The 22,652-nt window shown below is 41.0% G+C and overlaps 1 protein-coding gene across 3 annotated transcripts in view; it reads left to right on the top strand.

The window, feature by feature from the left end:
• CSNK1D (casein kinase 1 delta) overlaps positions 1-22,652 on the top strand; it is a 40,821-nt gene that overhangs the window by 13,356 nt on the left and 4,813 nt on the right. Inside the window, exons 4-9 of one of the 3 annotated variants that reach the window (XM_083148671.1) lie at positions 4,599-4,827; positions 6,602-6,772; positions 8,337-8,485; positions 13,107-13,278; positions 16,365-16,504; positions 17,791-17,860. In XM_083148671.1, the coding sequence (XP_083004797.1) occupies positions 4,599-4,827; positions 6,602-6,772; positions 8,337-8,485; positions 13,107-13,278; positions 16,365-16,504; positions 17,791-17,823 (894 nt within the window). In that variant the 3' untranslated portion in view covers positions 17,824-17,860. The remainder of the gene's footprint in view (positions 1-4,598; positions 4,828-6,601; positions 6,773-8,336; positions 8,486-13,106; positions 13,279-16,364; positions 16,505-17,790; positions 17,861-22,652) is intronic. The other 2 variants (XM_083148672.1, XM_083148670.1) reach the window with 2 other exon arrangements.

The following is a 22,652-nucleotide window of genomic DNA, read 5'->3' on the forward strand; positions in this document are numbered from 1 at the left end:
TAAATGCTTTGAATGCACTCATTTTGTTTTTAAGCTATCTGTTTTCTTTTGACATTTATTCTTTTTTTTTACCCTAGTAATAAATGTATCAGTGCACTCCTACAGTATTTTTTAAAGTTTGCCACCTTTTAGTCGTATCCATACCTCTAAATAATTCCTTCCAGTTTATATCCTTTAAGGACTCCTCAAACTTACCAAAGTTTGCTTTTCTGGAATTTAAGGATCTAGTTGCTCCAATATAATTATATTTGTTAAAATTTAAATTAAATGTGATCATATTGTGATTACTGTTCCCCAATGTCTCCCTTATGTTTATGTTAGTAAGAATGTCCCCATTGTTGCTTTTCAAGAGATCCAGGATATTGTTATTTCTGGTTGGACTTGAAATAAATTGATACAAATAGTGGTCATTCAGGGCATCTAATAAAAGATTTCCCTTAGCAGTACTACTTGGCCTAACTTTTCAATTATTTCTGGATAGTTAAAGTCACCCATAATCATAATAATGTCCCTTAAGCTGGCCGCTTTTCTCACCTGTCGCAAGAGGTCTTTTTTATCCTCCGTGTTTATGTTGGGTGGCTTATAACATATTCCTACTATAAGTTTTTTTTACCCCTTTTTGAGATTACCTGTGGTTTCTATTCATACCAATTCTACTGACTCCATTGTGCTCTTGTATATGTCTTCTCTGTGTATGGTTTTAAGGATGGTTTACATATAAACATACTCCCTCCCCTTCTACCTACTCTATTTCTAAACAGACTATAACCTTCTATTGCTGCTTTCACACCACAAAACCTGCTTAGACCCGGTATTTAAAACATTACTTAAAACTGGTTAATGTCCCTTTCACGCCGCACATATTACCCGGTATCATACGGGGTATAAGCCGATGTGAGGTGTGAAAGCAAGGGGCCACTGATCGGCAATGATGCCGTTTACCTGATGAGGTTGCCCCGGGAACATGGTGGAGTCCGGCGTGGCCGCTGGGCTCCGGCACACTTATTGCCACTGAGCTCCCGCTCTGCTCATATCTAATGAGCGAGAGCCAGTTCAGTGAATATTTAATGAGCAGGTCCCGCCCCCGGCATATGAAATGAGCGGGCCTGCTTATTACATATGCCAGGGGCGGGACCTGCTCATTAAATATTCACTGCACTGGCTCCCGCTCATTGCACAGAGTGGGACCAGCTCAGTGATCACTACTGCCAGGGTCCTAAATACCGTTTCAGACCCTTTCACACTGCCAAAAAAACAGGTCTGAAACAGGTAGGACACTGCTTTTTACCCATTTAAGAAATACCAGTATTTCTTAATTGGGTAAAGCACCCTGGAGCTTTCACACTGCATCTCTAAAAGTTTTTTAAAAGGCAAAAAAAAAGTCAATATGCTGTTTAAGAGCTGCAGTGTGAAAGGGGTATGAGTTAGCCTCCCACTTATGTGATTCGTCCCACCAAGTTTCGGTAATGGCTATGAGATCAAAATCTTCCTCCAAAACTAGGGTCTCTAGTTCCCACATTTTACCAGTTAAACTCCTAGCATTCAGATAAAGTCATTTCAGATCTTGTTTTTCCTTTGCCCTCGTTGTGTTACCTGTTTACAGATGCAGAAGGTTCCTGAAATGATAAATCTGTATCATGGGAAATATTTGTATTTGGCTGTTTGTCTCTCATACACCTTCGTATACCTTGTTCCCTTCTTCCTCCCTTCCACACTACACTGACTTTGTCATTGATGCCAATATGCACCAAGAACCTATGCACCAAGAACCTAATGGTTAGCATTACTACCACACAACACTTAGATTATGGCTTTAACTCCCACCACAACCCTAATAGTGTGGAGCTCATATATGTTCACCATGCGTGTGTCAATTTTCTCCAAATACTATGTTTTCCTCCCACAATCTTAAAATATATGGGTAGGCTTATTGGCTCCCTACAAAATTATTCCTAGTGTGAATGTGTGTAAATATCGTATGGAATATAGATTGTAAGCTCCCATGGGGGGAAGGACCAATGTGACTGGCCAAATATTCTCTGTAAAGCGCTGTGGAATATGTGTGCACTATATAAATAAAATCCACAGGATGATTGAGAGTAAAGGCGCCTACACATGGGGCAACTTGTACTTAGCGATGTGTGCTAAGCGATCTAGGTAGGCGACTTCCCTTGAAATTCTCGGTGGCTACATTTCCCATATACATGAAGCCATGTGTGCTGAGAGATCTGTGCTAATCAGTGTTCTTTATGCACTTCTAGGAGAGCTATCTAGATTTTGCCTGCATGGGCCAAAGATCTGAGCAGGCGATGGCGACTCGCGGTATCACGCATTGCCATCTCTATGGGGTGTACACAGAGCAATTTGTGCATTATTTATTATTCTAGACAGATCGCTTAGAAAGTAGGCAAAAATCACTCCATGTGTATGGGGTATGTGGTCTAGGTCAGTGATGGCTAACCTTGACAGTCCAGCTGTTAAACTACACATCCCAGCATGCCCTGCATCAGTTTTAGCATGGCCAAATAGCAAAACTGTAGCAGGGCATGCTGGGATGTGTAGATCATTAACATCTGGAGTGTCAAGGTTAGCCATCACTGGTCTAGGTCAACCACTAATGGTTGGCTGTGACTAGGTAGACACCTGGAAATGGTCGGCATTGACAGAAGGTCAACTTAAGGTTGACACCCACAAGTTCGACATGCATTTTCATTGTTGTTGTTTTTTTTGTGTAGACAGACTTGGTTCATACTTCACTATCCAAGTGGGCATAGAGTGAGAAATATAGTAGTGTGCTGAGCGCAGTGAGCATCGTACCCGAAGAATGGCGAGGAGATGCGGTACACTCATATGGTGTTCGTGTCAACATAGACCCCAAGAATTTTTTTTTTTTTTTATTGTGTTGACCTTTTGAGTGTTGGCTATGTAGGCTTATGGTATGTAGACCATTTTCAGATGTTTACCTAGTCACCGTCGAGCTTTACTGGTCATCCTAGTGACTGTCGACCTAGACATTGCCTACCCACTATACTGTAACCATGTATGGACCTTCAGGCTACTTCTCACAATGGGGCAGATGTATTAAGCCTTAACAAGAGATAAACGTCCAGCCAATCACCTCATAACTGCCATGTTACAGGCTGTGTTTGAAAAAAGTCAGTAAGGAGCTGATTGGCTGGACTTTTATTTCTCTTTATCACCCTTGCATTTATCTCTTGTTAAGGCTTAATACTACACTAAATACACTTGCACTTAGCCACTCAGACCGGCTATGGGGGTGTTTACGGCCCACGTGCCGCAGGTTCCCCACCCCTGATAGAGTGCATCAATCATGCACAAAAAAGCATGCCACATATAATTGTAATCTGCATGTGACTTGTGCGCCCTATTGCCATCATTTTAAACACCTTTTGCTGGAGGGGAGGTTTACTGGGTAGGGTAGTATTCATGATGGATACATGTTGGATACTAGTGTGTTTCGTATATGAAGGGTCTAGTTAGAAAGGCTCTGCTTAAAATCAGTAGCGGCATTAAACTGAAGGAAAACCAAAGGCAAATAACAAACCAACATTACTACAGAAGGACTGCATTACAACCACAAAACTCAGGATCATTATGTTGCCTCTCCTCCCTTTTCCCATGAGAACAAAAGGACTGTTCCCAGGCCTACACCTCATGGTGAACAGGGAGCTGTGAAGGAAAGCGCCAGGGCCAGTCTACGTAGCAACACTTCCAGTGAATGTACTCCCCACTTTCTCTCACTCACCAGTGCAACCACGATGTTTAGGACTTTATCAAAATTATTCTCATATTTTCCCCCTTTAATTTGTTCTCTGCAAAGATGTTTTAATCATGTCATCATATTTTATTTTACCCTCCAGCAGTGTATTGCACACCCTGCCAGCAGTGACCTACGCAGTGCACCCCAGCTTGTGGTCTCTGATGGTTCCTCTGCGGGCAGGATCTGCTTCATCTGGATGTTTGCATACACTGTATATCCTACTACTACTACACAAGCTCCTGCTTTCCCATATGTGCATTGGGTCACCTCCCACAGTGTAACCTTTTGTAGTGCACCCAACTTGGCTGCCTCATCTGGTACACCTGTGGGTGGGATGAAAAATACATGAACCTGGCTGTCGTATTGGGACCCTACTCGACACAAAATGGGTGATTGCAGTGTAATTTCTTCTAGGGGTAACCTATTCGACCCAGGGTGCAGTCCGGTGCGCCCAAGATGGCTGCCTCCACAGGTACCTTGTTAGGGTGGAATACACAACTCATGGAAGTTATCCAAAATGCTTCCCCCAACACTATATTGTGCCTAGCGTGCTCTCAAGACTTTATTTTATGTCTGTGTGGCTTATCTATTGCTGTACTTCCCAAATCCTATGTATTATGTGCGTTATTTTGATGCCTGTAAAGCACATTGAGTCCTGTTGGAGAAAGTGTGCTATATAAATAAAACTTAAAGATAAAACCTGTTTGCTTTTTGTTAATCTCTAATCCTAAAAGTACTAATTTTAAATGGATTAGAATCTAATTTTTAGAATTTTTTTATTTTTTTTTAAACTCCTTGTAATTCTTCTGTTTTACAGATAAGTCGCATCGAATACATTCATTCCAAAAACTTTATCCATCGTGATGTTAAGCCTGATAATTTTCTGATGGGACTTGGAAAGAAAGGAAACCTTGTCTATATCATTGACTTTGGTCTTGCAAAAAAATATCGAGATGCTCGAACACACCAGCATATACCCTACCGTGAAAACAAGAATTTAACCGGCACTGCCCGATATGCATCTATAAACACTCATCTTGGAATAGGTAAGTATGTAAACTGGTCTCCAATGTAACAGCTAGAATACTGTGTAGATTAAATCTTCTAATTATGCACGCTATTACTTGGTCTTCTCTGTGAAAAAATTTGTGGATCCTGAGGACCTAACACTTTATACAGTTGGGGTACTTAGCCAATGTTTCTGGGTCCGATCACATAGTATGCTTTTTAACTACCCCACCCCCTACTGTCACTAAAATGCCCCATATGCACCTTTTGAGATCACAACATTAACCCGGTTAATTGCCAGGTAGCTGCTGGGTCAAGGTGCTGTGTGGAAGCACCGCACCTAATAACCCTGGCGATTCGACCTGTTAGAAGAAGGGTTAAATGCGGGTTGCCCATTAATATGAGAAAGTGTCATAGCCTTGTCAGAAGCAGGTTCAAGGTCCTGGGTCCGACCTTTTATTGTGCTCTGAAAGCGGAATTGGGGGGAGGGCTTCATGGAAAGAGGTGCGAGAGAGAAAGGGGGTAGAGCAAGAGGGGGGTTGCAAGCAGGAGTAAGAATGTCAGGCAGAGGCGAGATGAGAGAGGGTGTCGGGGAAAGAGCGAATTAGTGTTTTGGGACGAGAAAGGGGTTTGAGAGTGTCAGAGGGGGTGGATGGTCGAGAGGCAAAGCCTAAATTAGAGGTGTGGAGAAGAGAGGGATAAAGAGAGGTGTGGGTGAGAGACAGAGGGGGCTGGGGCAAGAGCATGGGGAAGAAAGACAGCAGGGGTGAGAGATGGTGGCAGGGACAGTGTTGTAAGAGAGCACGGGGGAAAGGTAAAATAAGAGAAAGAAAAGGGGACAAGGAGAGTGAAAAAAGAGGAAAGGGATGGTGAAGAGGAAATAAGGGAGCTGACACATGTGAAATGACGAGAGGCGAAAGGTGGTGAGGCAAGGGGGTGGGGGTGCACATCTTGTTCTTGCCAGCGTTTGCCTGTTATCTGGCCATCGGGATCCCCTACTCCCTGACCATGCTGCGAGAGTTGGTGAGGCGAAAGGGAGTGATGTGTTCTACGTGGACCCCAAATTCACCTGCTGCCCGGCCATTTTGTCCCCTTGGACCCACTCATTTTGGAAAACTGAGTCCCTGGGCCGCAATTCAGGGGAAAATTCGTTATAGCATATATGTGCAATCACTGTTTTACAACATTTAAACTACTGTAAATTAAAATCTGCTTTGTCGAAAAACACCCACTAGATTGTTGAATCTGTGGCTGTTTTGAACAGTCCAAGATTGAATACCGACTGTCGAATTGGCTGGTATTTCCAATTGTCGGAAATAACATTAAATACCCCCCATAGTAACACCCTTTTGCTTTCTGATGGTTAAACGCACACAAACTTGGCATGCTGCATAAAATTATATTTGTATTGAGTGATCTTCAGGCTGTGTGTATATGAAACCTAAATGTATTCTGTGTTTACACTTGAGTCCTGTCCCTGTGATGTCTCTATTGGATCTGGCTTGTATAGACCCTTTATAGACACTGGGAATTTATTTTGAAGCGTCCGATTCTAAAACCTATCGATTTGGATCGTGTTTATGCTCTAAGACAGCCTGTAATATGGCAGTTAGAGAGATAAACGTCCAGCCAATCACATCCTATCACCATTGCATTTATCTCTTGTTAAGGCTTAATACATCTGCCCCTTTATCTGTTCAGAGCAAGTTTAAAAAAACACATATCCACATGCATCAAGTAAAATGGAATGGTCATACCACAAATTACCTGCAAATTGTTTTGTTTACGTATTCGTTTTACTTTCTCTCTTAGAGCAATCTCGTAGGGATGATCTGGAGTCCCTGGGCTATGTGCTGATGTATTTCAATCTGGGTTCCCTTCCATGGCAAGGGCTAAAAGCCGCCACAAAGAGGCAAAAATATGAGCGCATCAGTGAGAAAAAGATGTCAACACCCATAGAGGTTCTGTGTAAAAGTTATCCTTGTAAGTTATTAAGTGGAAAGACGTACCACTCTCACGTTGTTCTGAAATCACTGTTAAACCTAATCCCCCACACAGCATTACTAATGTATGTGTATCTGTGTACTGTTATGTGCGGCTATCGAGGTTACGGATTTTGCCTATCTGAATCGTCCTTATCCCGCATTTTTAGTTGTGGGTTAACTGTGCTTCAGAGTCCAGCCCCTTTAGAAGCATCGACTACTTGAATGGAAAATGTGGATAATTCTACATCTGGACACATTTACAGTCAGCTGGCCGCACTAGTACCAGTGAATATTGAAGTGAATTGACCAGAACTCCAAATTGCTGGAGCACATTCAATTTAAGCACCTACAGTTGTGCTTTAATGGATTCTGATTTAGTCATTCATACTGGGTCTGTATTGGTTATTGTATTCTCTGCTTAATAATTGTCAAACAGCTTAAGGAAAACACTTGATTACTCATTATCAGATGGGTTGAAAATGTCCCAGCTGCTTTTCTCCGTTCAGTCATTGGTCTCAGTTTTTGTGTAATGCCACGGAAGATTCTGGTAATTTTGTCCACACCCATCTTCACAATTACTTGGTGGTGTGTTTTTTTTTTTATGTAATCTGTGTTCCCACAGCTGAAGATGAAGGAGCTTTCCAAATAGGACATTGTGCAATGTTTTGGAATAGTTCCATGTTCACATTTGACTTTATTAGTCTCTAGATGGAGCTAGAGACTTATGGCTAGGCACTGCATTTTGTGTTGGTGGCCTCGCCTGTTGCTGCACAGATACATGGGTCACCAGAAATATCAGAAATATTGGGGGTGATTCAGGTTAGTTTGCAAAAGCAAACTCCTTCTTTAGGTATGGGTCGACACAACTAAGGTTGACATGCATTGTTTCGACCACTGAAGGTCGACATGGGCTTAGGTCAACCGAGCCATTAGGTCGACACAAACATTATGTTGACGTGGACAAGGTCGACAGTCAAAAGGTCAACATGGGTTTTTCTGGGGGGTTTTGTCCCAAATGTCGACATGGACAACATATCGGTGCACCGCCTGCGCTTGCCATGCTTTAGGCGTGGTGCCATGCTACGCTTGGCACACTATATTTTATTCTACCTCCATGCTCTAGTGGATGGTAGGGCATGAAATACCGCCTGTCTGCTCCCAAAATGCATTCATCCTTAGGTGTGTCGACCTGATGACCATATACACCTTTCTTTAATGGACAACACCATGTGCACTGCAGGTGGGGCAGATGTAACATGTGCAGAGAGTCTTCCATTTGGGTGGGGTGTGTTCAAACTGAAATCTAAATTGCGGTGTAAAAATGAAGCCGCAGTGTTTACTCTGCACAGAAACTAAATAACTCTCCCAACGTAACTCTCTCTGGCACATGGTTTTGTCCCTAAAAGAAGTTTGCTTTTGCAAACCAACCTGAATCACCCCCATTGTACGTAATTCACCAACTCTATCTTTGTAATTGAAATATTAACACTATTACTTTAAGGATTTGGAAGTTTTTCCTTTTTAGTTCATTTATTTTTGTTTTTTCGTCCCTCTGTTTCTAGCGGAGTTTGCCACCTACCTAAATTTTTGCCGGTCTCTACGTTTCGATGATAAACCAGACTACTCATACTTAAGGCAATTATTCAGGAATCTGTTCCACCGTCAAGGTTTCTCCTATGACTACGTGTTTGACTGGAACATGTTAAAGTTTGTGAGTAATATGCATTCTATTTGCTGGGATGGGTGTCCGCTAAGGCTAGAGATGGTACTGCTCCGTTTGTAATTGCTTCTATTCTCTTTTAATGCTCTAGTCCAGGCATGTCCAACGTTGGCCCTCCAGATGTTGTGAAACTACACATCCCAGCATGCTTTGCAATAGTTTTAGCATTATCTAATATTAAAACTTGAGCAATAAAGTGACTGAGTGCAATAGGTGCGCAATAATAACTTTTACAGCAGCAGGTGAAACAATCTAGAGGTGTTATTCTAATACCACCTCAACAAAAATGGATAGACATGTGTAAAAAGAAGAATGTCACACTGCGCTAGAAAAGGTTCTCCTTATAGTCACCAAACAAGGGCACAATTCCCAATTAGAGTATATGCTGAAGGATTTTCTTCACGACCCAGAGGGTCAAAGTTCCAATAGAAATGCTTGTTGCTAAATTCCTCCAGACATGCAAGAAAAAGAAGGTACACTAATAGTGCATAACGTTTAAGCAAGACACTATTTAATAAAGATGTACACTTACAATTTAGCTGGGGGTTAAAAGCATATAAAATAAGCCCGGGACACTGTCAGAAACTCGCTTGTCCAATGGAAAAACAGTCCAGATCCGGAGCTGGAGTTGCCGTCCACAGGGGTGCTGAAGTGACTGGAGTCCAACGGGGTGGGTGAACAAAGTGTGGCAAGACACGCCAAACTAATTTCGGATCACAGCGGATCCTTCATCAGTAGCGTGTCTTTGCCTTGCCACAGTGCGGTATAAATACCGTCTGATGTTTAAATTTCCTGCGCATCCTGCTTCCGTATTGACCGGAAGCAAGATGTCTGTGCGTTCCACGCGTCATAAAGCGTGCGTTCCACAACAATAAAGTCCTCCGTTATCGTCAGAAAATGGCTGTGCGTTCCATACTGCATAGCGTGTGCGTTCCAACCCACGCATGCACTCCAAACAAATGGCTTGCATAGGTGGACCAATTAAGTCTGTGTTTGTCGCATTGCTGTATTAAAACCATATTAAATATATACAGACAAACACTACAGGATGACAAATAAGTGTTAAAAACTCCATAATTCATACATTTATGTAACATATAAACAGATATGGGTAAAACAACCTTATGGAGGGACGGTCATTAAAATTAAGATAAAAACATAGATAAACGGAATTCAAGATAAAAAATCAGGATAAAAAATGCTTTAATTCGAAATCACCGTTTAAACCCTTGGGAACAAGGGTGTTCAAACGGTGTATCCACCTCATTTCGCTCTGGGCTAGGCGTTTATCTAAATCTCTTGTACGCCATTTGGGTGTAATTAATTGAATACCCCAAAAGTTAGTGATAAAGCATTCCTTAGAATTATGACAGTCTTTAAAATGATTTGAAAAAGTATGGGTCACTAAACCTTTACGGATATTGTAGATATGTTCCGCAAGGCGAGTTTTTAATGGTCGGCTGGTTCTCCCCACATAAAACAATGAGCAAGAACATTCCAATAAATATACTACATACTTTGACTGACATGTTATAAATTCATTTATTTTAAAAATCTTTCCATTAACTTTAAAATCAGGTATTTTTTTAATAGTTCCTTTCACTGTTTTGCACATAAGGCAATCGCCGCATCTATGAAACCCTTTTGTGCGTATGCTATGTCGGGGGGCCTCTTCCAGGGTACTTTTAACTAGATGATTCCTTAGTGATGTAGACTTTCTGTAAATAAAAACAGGTTTATTTGGTACCAAGTCGCCTAAAATTGGATCTTGTTTAATTAGGTGCCAATTATTTTTAAAAACACGTTCAATTTTAAAATGGAGATTATTAAATTGTGATATAAAAGCCCATTTGTATTTATTATCATTCTCAGTTTTTGGCGTTTTGACTTTTAGAAGTTCGACTCTCTCTACTTGTCCAATTTTGTTTTTAGCGGCTTCAAGGGTTTCTTTGGCATACCCTTTTGCTGATAATCTATCAGCGATCTCATCTATCTGTTGATTACATATCTCTGGGTTAGAGCAATTCCTTTTTGCTCTAGTGAATTGTCCAAAAGGTATTCCTTTTAACCAATTTGAATGATGTTGGCTGTTGATGTCTATATATCCATTTGAATCAGTTGGCTTCCGGAATATTTTGGTGTTAATTGTTTCATCTTGGACATAAATAGTGAGATCTAAAAACGAAATTTCTTGTATGCTAGAATTAAAAACCAAATTTATAGAAAGGTCATTTTTGTTAAGATCATCACAAAATTTTAAAAGACTATCATGACCGTCCCTCCAAATAAATAACACATCATCAATAAAACGTTTCCACAGTACCAGACCCGCCCCCAGCTCTCCGTCATGCCATACCTGGGAATGTTCCCAGAAGGACATAAACAGATTAGCATAACTGGGGGCGAATCTGGTACCCATGGCAGTTCCCACACACTGCAGGTAAAAACAACCATTAAAATAAAAATAATTGTTTGACAGAATAAAATCAATACTTTTCAAGATAAAATCCTTCAAATCATGTTCTAAAAGTGATTGATTTAAAAAGAAGGAGACTGCGCGGAGACCAATATCTTTCTGTATAATCGTATAAAGTGTGCTAACATCCGCGCTACATAGAATGTCTCCTTCTTGCCAACAATATTGGTTCAAATTTCTTAAAACGTCTCCGGTGTCTTTTAAGTAGGCGTTTGTTTTCAAAACAAGGGGTTGGAGATAAAAATCTACAAACGTAGACAAATTACTAGTAAGGCTGTTACATCCGGAGATGATAGGTCTTCCCGGAGGGTTTGTCGCATCTTTGTGCACCTTCGGGAGGACGTAAATAGAAGGGATGGATGGCTCTTTAATGTTAAGGAATTCAAATTCTTTTTTACTGATGACACCTTTTGCTAAACCATCAGAAGTTAATTCCACTAGGGCTTTAGTTATACGTAGTGTGGGATCACTTTTGAGTTTTTTGTAGGTGTCACCTGTGGAGAGTTGTTTTTCAATCTCCTTCATATATGAATCTTTTTTCATAACCACAACACCACCTCCCTTGTCGGCCGGTTTTATAATAATAGATTTATCATCTTTCAAAGTTTGCAATGTTTCCATTGGACAAGCGAGTTTCTGACAGTGTCCCGGGCTTATTTTATATGCTTTTAACCCCCAGCTAAATTGTAAGTGTACATCTTTATTAAATAGTGTCTTGCTTAAACGTTATGCACTATTAGTGTACCTTCTTTTTCTTGCATGTCTGGAGGAATTTAGCAACAAGCATTTCTATTGGAACTTTGACCCTCTGGGTCGTGAAGAAAATCCTTCAGCATATACTCTAATTGGGAATTGTGCCCTTGTTTGGTGACTATAAGGAGAACCTTTTCTAGCGCAGTGTGACATTCTTCTTTTTACACATGTCTAATATTAAAACTGGCAAAGCATGCTGGGATGTGTAGTTTCACAACATCTGGAGGGCCAACGTTGGACATGCCTGGTCTAGTCCTATATATTTAATAATGTATGTTGGGTTCAGTCAACCAACTATGTTGGTGTTTTACTTTTTTGTTCTGTTTTAGTGGAATGGTATTTAACAAGTCTGTCCTAAGACTGACCTGATGAACTGTGAACTTATGAACTGTTGCATCAAAGACAAGTAAAACTCTTCTGATTATGGAGTCCATTAACCCTGGGTGTTTTCTGAGCCTCCATCTGTATGTCATCTGCAGCATTTTGAGGGGTAGTCAATTCCGGGTCACGACTGTCTGTACGTTCCGACAGCCATGACCCTGGCCCGTTTTAGTTTTGCTCGACTGCAAATCGGCAGGCATGTCCACACAAACAGACGTGGATTGTTTAGATCAGGCGGTGATCGCGACAATTCACAGCTGTTCTCTGCAAAACGGGACCGACAGCTTTTAAAGTCGGGCTGTTCTGTCGATCTGCCTCTTCGATGCTGTCGGGAAAGACTGTATTGAATAGGCGCCCGCTGCTATTTCCCCTGCTCTTTAAGGGAACATGTTATGCTTGCTGATTATTATATAGGTGGGTTCTAGGTACTGGATACGCCATAGTTAACTTGCTGTGTTCAATATCCTTTTACTAATTATAGTTAACATATTCTAATGTTAATCATTTTAGAATTTTGATCCAGACCTTTCTTTTAAAGACGTGTGCTTCAGCAATGTGGTGGATATCCAGCTACTAATGTTTTGTTTTCTAATGATTGCCCCATCCCTTAATTTCAAATCTTATACAAAGCACATGATCCTTCTGTCCATTTGGAAAATACCCACTATTGTGGTGTGCATGTGAATATACTGATCATGCTAACTGGGCCCCATTACACTGGCACGTTGTTTTGTTTACATTTAGACATTTAATTGTGCGGCCACTGATCTCTTAACTTGACTACAAACAGCAAGTCATGTGGTCGGTTAATGTTTCTAGCAAACTTGTTATTTTGTCTTTGTTAGTTCGTTCAGTTTAATCAAAGGTTACTAACCAGTAAGGTTGGTTTAAGGAAGAAATAATTAATGAGTAGTCCCTTTTGTATGAATTGTCCAAATACATATAGTTCTTGTAAAAGGGGTGTGTGTGTTCTTATTTTTTTCTTCTTTTCTCTTCTCTTAGGGTGCAAGCCGTGCTGCTGAAGATGCAGAGCGCGAAAGGCGAGAGCGGGAAGAACGGCTAAGACACACACGAAATCCTGCAGCTCGAGGTTTGCCCTCTACTGCTTCAGGTCGACTAAGGGGTACCCAGGAAGTAACTCCTCCCACACCTCTCACGCCCACCTCCCACACAGGTATGTCCCACACAGTGATGCATAAACTCTGCCTGTCCTGGATTTGTGAGGCATAAATAATGGCTAACCAGAGACTCTGCATTTCATTTTACTACAAAAAAGTTCAGTTTATCCATTGTCTTCATCATACTCCACATCACATAATCTCCACATACACTTTTGAATTCACCTAAAATGTTTCAATTTTGAACACACCGTAACTTTTCTTTTTCCCTTTAGTCTGTTTTCATGTCATGTATGCAGGTTAGTGTCACATCATTGTTGCTACACATAACCATTTTATTGTGCAACCAGTAAGTGTTTGCCTAAGGCAAATATTCATTAAACACACAAAATAGCTTATAGCTAACACATCTTACAGCCATACCATGCGCAGCAATTCATATGCATTAGGGCTACGGAGACATTTCTGCCATGCTCCTTGCATAGGAGTGGTTATAGCTCACTGTTACCTGCTGTTTCCGCTGGGGCACAAATGGTTAACTTTCGGAAACATAGGCTCCTTCTTCCCTAGATCTCAACCTCTGCTTTGATGTAAATATTTATTTTAGTGCCCTAAGGAGCTGGGCACAGCGCCTGTAGCTTTGTTGATTTGCAGTGTAAACTGGTAACCCTGTTATGTATGTTGGCATCCAATCAGTAGCTTGGTGTAGTCTAGGAGCTACCAGAGTGCTAAACCCCCCGAATGATGTAGAGCACAATCGTTGAGGAAAAAACTGGTAAACAGTTTTTTACCAACTGGTGTTCGTATGCTGAATGACTAACACTGAGAGGGTTGTTCGTTGTTGTATCGTTAATGACAAATAAAGTATTCTATTCTATTGAGGGGGATCATTGGAGGAAAAGTAGTATTCTACTGATATGCATGGTTGGATCTGCTGTGTGACAAGGGAGCGGTGTGCTTTCAGTAATGCTGTGTACACACTGTGTGATTGACTATATAGTCAAAATCGATAGCACGTTAGCAGATGGGTTTGCCGCACCCAATCACTGTTCGTCCCTGCAGCATCGGAATTGAAAGTAGAAATAGATGGTGGAGCACCGTCTATTTCTACTATGTCAAAACACGGGCCATGTGTATGCCTCCCTGCCAGATCGCCACCAGATCCGCCTGTGTGTAATCACCTTAAGTTTGGTCTGTCATTAGTTGTTATTTTTTTTATAGTTTGCACAAGTAAATAGGATGTTCTGTTATTAATCTGAATTACTGTGTAACGGTCTTGCTGCAGCCTAGAATCTAGTCCTATATGTTGATCACATGTTTTAATGTATATGGGGGGGGGGTTGAGGATGATGGGTCTGTCAGAAAATCTCCTGCTCACTGTCTAACAGGCTGTATTGCTGTCAGCAATTCCCCACTGGGAAAATTCCTGGAAATATGTATATTTCATTATATGGAATTTCCCCAGGGTTGGAGGAAAAAATTGTATGATTGCTCTTACTTAATAAATTATTTTTCTCTGAATTCCCTGGGGGTCATTGTACTTCTGTCCCTTACTGTTGCTTGAAAGTTGTTTTGGCTGCTGTCAAGCCAGGGCCTTAGATCTCCTCTTTTGTGTGTCTGTATGTTTGCTTAATTTTCTTCTCTCCTGTCCTTAGGTCTTTGTAGTATGAACTGCCATCTCAGGGTTATAGGGGAGGGGGAACATGTGCTTCTGAAACTTAACTATTATTCAACCAATCTCCCTCAATTAATTCCCAGGGAATTCAGGGTTTAGTCTCTATCTTGTGGTATTTATTGGTAAGAAACAAAATCCCAATCTTGTGCTAATATCTCCAACGCTGCTACATACTTAGGCTACATTATTCTGTATATTTTCTTCCTAAATTCATTTTTGTTGATGTTTGTTTGGAAAATTTGAAAATGGTGGATTGCTGCTCACTTAATACTATTGTTTTAGTTCCTTTTCATCTGAACACTTTGTGATTTTTGAGGATCAATAAAACCTATTTTGAAAAAGAAAAAAAAAAATCCCACAATGTGTAGTGATGATTGCATTTTTCTCACACTTACTCCCCAAATAAATATGGGTTTTTCGGTCCTTTACCTTCGCCAATATGGAGATCCAAGTATACAGTTAATAAGTGGAGGTTGCGATCCCTTCTGATGGTATAATAGTTTAAGCCACATCTCAACCTGGAAGCTGCGGAAAAAGCTATTTTATTATCCATTGGCGGTTGAGGTTTTGGGGCACGAGCTCTTCTGATGTAGATGAGCTTATGCTGTATTACAGATTGAGTCTCAGATATCCAAAGTACTTGGGACTAGAAGTATATTGGATTTTTCCATATAATGTAACCTATGCATACCTTATTGAGACCCAAATCTAAACACAGATTTAATTAATTTCATATACAGCTTATTCGCACACTAGCCTTATGGTAATTATATACTTGTTGTGTATGAAACAAAGTTTGTGTACATTGAACAATCAGAAAGGTCATGATCAAAAAAACTTTTGATTTCAGATTGTCAGAAATTTGAGACTCAACTTCTGCCTCGGTTGATCAGGATGACTTGTGGTTGGGATTGCGTAGCTGTTAATACATTACACAAACAGATGGAACTTTTAAGAACAGCACTTAGAATGCACATGTTTTAAAGTCGGATCTGTGTTTTTGGAATCTGCCTTTAATGCTGTTGGAAACTGAGATTGTATACACCCCCCCCCTTAATCTTTCCTACTAGCACTTGGTGCCTACCTTTTAGCCACTGTTGTGAAATGTTTGGTCGCCAATCTATCTCTCATCTAGTTGTTTGGATTACAAGGTAGAGTTTCCCTGCGGTGTAATCACTAAGGTTTCTGTAAGTAAAGTCCACAAATACAAGGTAGTGATTATGTGACTAGAACTCTGTAGTTTGTCCTGCGGTGGCGATGTACAGGTCCCATGGGTTTAATCACTACCTTGTGGCATACGTAGATTGTCTGGCTACAGTTCTGCATCTGGTTAGTTTGGGGTTACCTTATAGTTAGTGGAACAGGTGCGTGTGGTTTTTTTGTTTTTTTTTTATACATTTTAGAGGGGGGGGGGTGTTTTTTGTTTCTTTGCAATTGCTTTAACATGTATTGTTTTACTTTTAATAGCAAACACCTCCCCCCGACCTGTGTCTGGTATGGAACGTGAACGGAAAGTGAGTATGAGACTGCATCGTGGTGCTCCTGTTAATGTCTCCTCGTCCGACCTAACTGGGCGACAAGATACCTCTCGCATGTCAACTTCACAGGTATGAAGATCCCCTGTCTGCTAGACTAGGGGAATAGACGCTTCTTGCTTTTGAGCTTGCTACCTGGCCCAGGCGTGACTGATTCCTTCATCTCCGCAATGCTATCCTTTTTATTGCCAGTGGTTAAAGAAAAGGCTTGAAGGGGAAATCTAACCCCCTTTTCTAAGTGTGTTTTTGCTTTTCTCCATAATCCTTGCATGTAGAGTTTCTGCTTCTTTTCATTCATACCTATTTATTAAAGCTCTTCTCAGCAGTTAAAATGTATTTGCCAATAAAAGTAAAGCTCTCTATAAAACAATGTATATAAGAAAGGTAAATCGCTACCAAAACCTCTCGTTTTTAACTTCTATAAGGTGGTTCTTTTTTCTTTTGATTGACCCTTTTTATTTCAGCTTGTTTTTACCTTTTTAGAATAGTGTTTTTATGTTTAGCCCATTCTCTTGTGCATTTTTAACCGGTTACTGCTTTAAATCCACAAACCTTTTTTGTGTATGGATCTTGGACATTTTCAACACCGACTCTCCCAATAAATAATCATTAACTTCTGCCACTGAATATGCTCATAAAAAAATATGATAAACATAGAGAATGGACTAAACATTCGTCTTTTTCCCTGGGAATTTCTGCTGGCTTTAAAACCGTTTTACTGGCCATGTAAATATGTTCTATATTTACTGACCTGCATGAACAACATGTGCAGTGCTATCCTCACGGACAATATTTGAATTCTGGTGTGAGCACTATTGATGCAAATATCAATATCCTTTATTACCTGTCAGATGACTTAAGTATCTGTTGCTATTTTAATTCTAAATACTGGTAAGGGAAAACGAGCGAAACATGTGAGGGGAGATCTGTATACCCTGTAGCAGCTCACAGATGGCAACCTGCTGCCTTTCCACTACACGCTTGCATCCATAGTTATCACATAGAATTTTGCAACTAACAAAAAAGCAAGTTTAATTTGAACTTCCTAGGTTTGGGGCTAGGACAAACAGTATGCTTTCCTAGGCAGAGCATGCAACCGGAGATTTGGTTATTAGGGGTATGGTGCTACCATGAATTATTGGGTCTTTTGATAAATTCCATTTACATGTACTTCATGCAGTTATGAGAAACAAAATGGAGACTAGTCTTAGATCCTCCATTTCTTGGCCACTGCTTCACACTTCTTTCTGGCTGGCGCTCTGTGGTGTATGCTAAAAACACAAAGCTTATGTACAACTTAAGCACAGTTAATGGATTGTTGGGACAGTGACGAGCAGCTGTCTTTTCCCCCACCTCAGAATAGCATTCCTTTCGAACATCATGGCAAGTAGCTGCTCGCCCCAGTCTTTCGGTTGAAGGCAGCACTGGGTGAGTGTTCATTAGAAAGCATCGCTATGAAATGCAGCCATTCCACTTAAAAAACAACATAAGAAGTGCAGTAATCCGACTTGATTTAAATACATGACTTAACCACATAACCAGATGTGAATTTTGTTGTTGGGAAAAATAGTTTGTATTTATACTGTGGGGTTTTTTTGTTTTAGTTTTTGTTTTTTTACTAATATATTTTGGCTTAATTAATTTTTTTCTAGAGATTGAATGCAATCATTATACTACAATATAATGCAAACATGGTGTATGCTGCTAATAATACTAAATTAAAAAAAACGGTACATTTTCTGACTGAGTAATCAAAAGAATAAAACTCAATCTATTAACAGTGCTGGCCAACATTTTGGAGGGCCAGATAGCTCAGGGCATAAATACATACATGTAGGGCCGGATTCAAATAGTCTCATTAATTAGCAGTGTGAGTAAAAGGGTGGTAGCCTGGGTTATTAGGCATGCGGCTATCCAGTTACCCCTTTTCTATGGCAATATTGCAGCTAATGGGGGGTTAATTGAAGTAATTCTACAGAAAGCGACATTAATTGCCCTTATTGCAGGTGCCGGAAATGCAATAAGCCATAGCACCAGATACTTTTTTTTGGAAGTTACAGGTTAATGCACATTGGGGGTTAGGGGGCCTCTCCAATGCCTCTGCCTGGCTCATCTGATTCTCCAAATGTACTATGTCCACCTCCTCCCTCTTACAAGCACTACACTGGCTCCAATTCAAGCTCCTTGCCCATTCCTCTCCCTCTGACATAACTGATTGTATCGCTCTTTAAGGGGCATACACAGTTTACATGTGGGCTAAACTTTTGTGCTGTGCGATTTTAGTTTGGGCAATTTCCTGTTGTCTAGATTGCCTATAGATCACCCATACACATGCATCAATTTAGCTAAGCAACGCAAGAGGAGGGCTCACACGGAGAGGCAGAAGGGTGTTATGAAGCTCCAGATCAGTGGTTCCCATCCCTGGTCCTCAAGTACCCACAACAGTGCACATTTTCAAGGTCATCCAGCAGGTGCACTCCTTATTCAGACACATTTTAAAAGATCCACAGGTGGAGCTAATTATGTCACTTGTGATTCTGTGAGGAGACCTGGAAAACGTGCACTGTTGGGGGTACTGGAGGACCAGGGTTGGGAACTACTGCTCTAGATCCCTCATTCTGTACACAGGGAGCAATGTGACGTTACTTGCTCAGCAAACAAATAGATTTCCCTTTCATCCATAGGGGATGCTGGAGTCTCTTAAAACAATGGTATATAGATGGGTAATTAGGGGAGCTGGCACTTGTGACCGGGAAAGCCGATCACTCACTCTGGAGATCCAGAATTTTCTTTTTTGCTTTCACTTTTCCAAGTTCTGCAACAGGCTGACAATTAGCCCCTGTCAGTCTGCTACATGTGAGCTTCCAGGGAGACTCGGTCCCACCCTTCGGGGTCTGGAGCCTGCGTCGCCGGCTGCAGGGACATCATTCCCTGGGTGTCTCGCATCCCACAATTCACTGTGAAGATGGAACCCCAGCAGCCCGCCATCTCCGGCAGCATGGCTGAAGTTTGAACCCGGGCTATACATACCAAGCTTCCAAAGGTGTCTTTATACAAGCAGGAGGAGAAAAGGAACTTCAGCTGCGCTATTTCTCCTCAGCAACAACTGCTATATGTGGCTGTTCCACCCACCTCCTGTTAAATGAAGACTGAGAGGGGGACAATCCAGTAGCAATTAAATGCTGCTGGTCTCATCCAACTGCTTAGTAGACAAGATACAAGGATCAAATCCACTGGGTTCAGATCTTTAAAACCTTTTATGTGTTAGTCATATAATCACTATAACTGTCAATACTTGCTGTGTTTATAGAGATATATATCTGCCTATTTTAGTTGGGTATCTGGAGCATCACATTTGTGGGTTTGATTTATAGTCCTGGCCAGAAAAAGAGAGCGGTCACATGAAACTCGAGAGTTGATTCGTGTTCTTCGAAAGAGGGCTATTCCATGTGAGAAATTGCCAAGAAACTGACATTTTCCTAGAACGGTGTGTACTACTCCCTTCCGAGAACAGCACAAATAGCAAGTACATTAGAGTCTCTAATTTAAGAAATAGACAGCTCACCGGTCCTCAACTGGCAGCTTCATTAAATGGTACACGCAAAATGCCAGTGTCAACATCTACATTGAAGAGGTGACTCCGGGATGCTGGCCTTCTAGGCAGAGTGGCAAAGAAAATCCCATATCTGCAACTGAGCAATAAAAGAAAAAGATCAATATGGGCAAAAGAACAGGACAGAGGAAGATTGGGAAAAAAAGTGTTATCGAAAGACAAATCCAAGTTTGAGGTGTTTAGATCACACAGAAGAACATTTGTGAGACACCAAACAAGTGAAAAGATGCTGGAAGAGTGCTCAATGCCATCTGTCTAGCATAGTGAAGAGAATGTGATGGTCTGGGGCTGCTTTGGTGCTGGTAAAGTGGGAGATTTGTGCAAGATAAAAGATTTTGAATAAGGAAGGCTATCACTCCATTTTTCAATGCCAATTTCCTCTGCCAACAGGATAATTACCCAAAGCACACCTCCAAGTGATGCAAGCACTGTTTAGGGGAGAAGCAGGCAGCTGGTATTCTATCTGTAATGGAGTGGCCACTCACCAGATCTCAACCACATTGAGCGGTTGTGGGATCCGATTTGAAGACTCCAACTGTATTTTTTCTTTTCTGGTTGTCATCACACTACCTGATTGATGTATATATTTTCAACCTAGACATAACTTTCATAAATTTGGCTCTATAAGCCACTTGATATGCAATTAATCATACTACTGATATGCAAATTTTCAGCTTTAATTGTAGGTGCTAAGTAAAAAATATTGTATGATATCTTTAGGATTTGCAACCAATTTCATAGAAAGTCCCCTATTTTAAGGGGCTCAAAAGTAATTGGAAATATTAACATTATCATAAATATTTGTAATACTTTTTGAATCTATTGCAGGCAATGCCTGCCTCAAGTGTGGAACTCGTGGACTTTTTCAGATGCTGGCTTTCCTCCTTTCTTTAGAAAACTAGAATACAAAGCCCCTTGTTTTAATGTGGTCCTTCTGCATACAATATATTGGGGATGTGCAGCAGGTTCGACCCCCAAACGTACATCGGATGTCAAACAATTCCAATTTGGCCACTTTCCACCTGACTTCTCGGCACGATCCGTCGAAATCTGGTGAGAAGAGGCCAAATCGGACAATTGAAAGGGTGCCTTTATTCTTTGCCAGGCCTTTACTGCGGATGTCCCTGGTTGTAGTTATGGTTGTTTTTATGCCTTTAGGATTGTCTTCTGCATGTAAAATGCATGCTAGATCGGGTTGAAGATCATCCTGTTATGGGTGTGAACCATAAGCCGAGAAACAGGCCCAGGAGACGCTGACGCATGCGGAATGAAATGCCGGGTACTGCCATCTGTCCAGAAAGGAGGAATGGCGACTCAGCCGCCCGCCTCTGAGTAACACAGCCATTGCAGAATATTCTACTTTCTGGTTTGCTTTTGCAGTATCATTGTCCATCTGTACTGTGAAGCACCATCCAATCAGCTTTGCAGAATTTGTATGACTCTAAGCAGACGGTATATTCTTAGATGCTTTTGAATCCCTCCAGCTGCTTATGTGCTCTGTCAAATAATCAATAAACACTAGTGACCCAGTGCCATTGGAAGCCATACCTGCCCATGCCATCACACCGCCTCCACAGTCTATTACAGAAGATAAGGTATCCTTAGGATCATGAGCTATTCCAATACTACTTTTTTTATTATTTTTTTATTTGTTATCATTCTGATACATGTTGATTTTTATTTAATCTGTTTAAAGTTTGCTGTCCATGAACTGGGCTGGCTTCTTTTTAGATTTTTTATTTTTTTTTTGCCAATGTTTAAACAGGCTTTTCTGTTCTTCTAACCTTAATGGATTTGTTCACGTGAAGCAAATCCATTTTGTTTCTTTGTTTTGTTTTTGGTGAACTTGGATAATATCCCTACTGCCTGGGAATTGTTCAATTGGCTGGATGTAATAAAGTGTTTCGTTTTTTGTGTGATCGCCCACCACTGTTGTCTTATGTGGATGTCCACTTCTTTTTATGTTGCCAAGCTGATTGTACATCTTTGCTTTCTCTACTAAACTGTTTAGACTATTTATATTTGCTGGTATCTCTGATGGGTTAGGTTTGCTTTTGCAGCCTAAAGCACCATACACTCAGTTTTTTGGGGTCAGCACAATGACTCGGCACACATCGCACACACAGATTGTGCTGAGCGGGGCTTTGCATATTTTTGAAGCATTGTGAAACATTTTATTTTTCAAATTTGGTTACATTTTATTTGCAAGAAAGACATGCGGTGCCTCATACAAACTATAATATTAAGCTCTACTATCGAGCAATAAAGAGCATATAGAGCAATAAATTGAGGTTCTTGGAATATTTGTTGCCCAAGAAATACTAGCCCACCAACCACGTCAAGGTAACCTCATCAATTTTCTGGTGGGTCCCTAATACTAAGTTTGAACCCGGGGCACAGCACTCCAGAAAAGCCAGTCGCCTCAGATGCAGGCGCACACAAGTGAGAAGGGATGCAGTTACAATCCCGGCGTTCAAAATCCCGACCACCGAAATCCCGACACTTTCTCCCTCTATGGGTGTCGGGATTTGAGTGGCAAGCGCAGCGAGACCGCAGGGGGGGTGTTTCACGTACACACACACACACCCCTGTGCAGTCTGTGGATAC

Source organism: Crinia signifera, chromosome 6, assembly GCF_055691185.1.
Source record: "Crinia signifera chromosome 6, ASM5569118v1, whole genome shotgun sequence".
Taxonomy (NCBI): domain Eukaryota; kingdom Metazoa; phylum Chordata; class Amphibia; order Anura; family Myobatrachidae; genus Crinia; species Crinia signifera.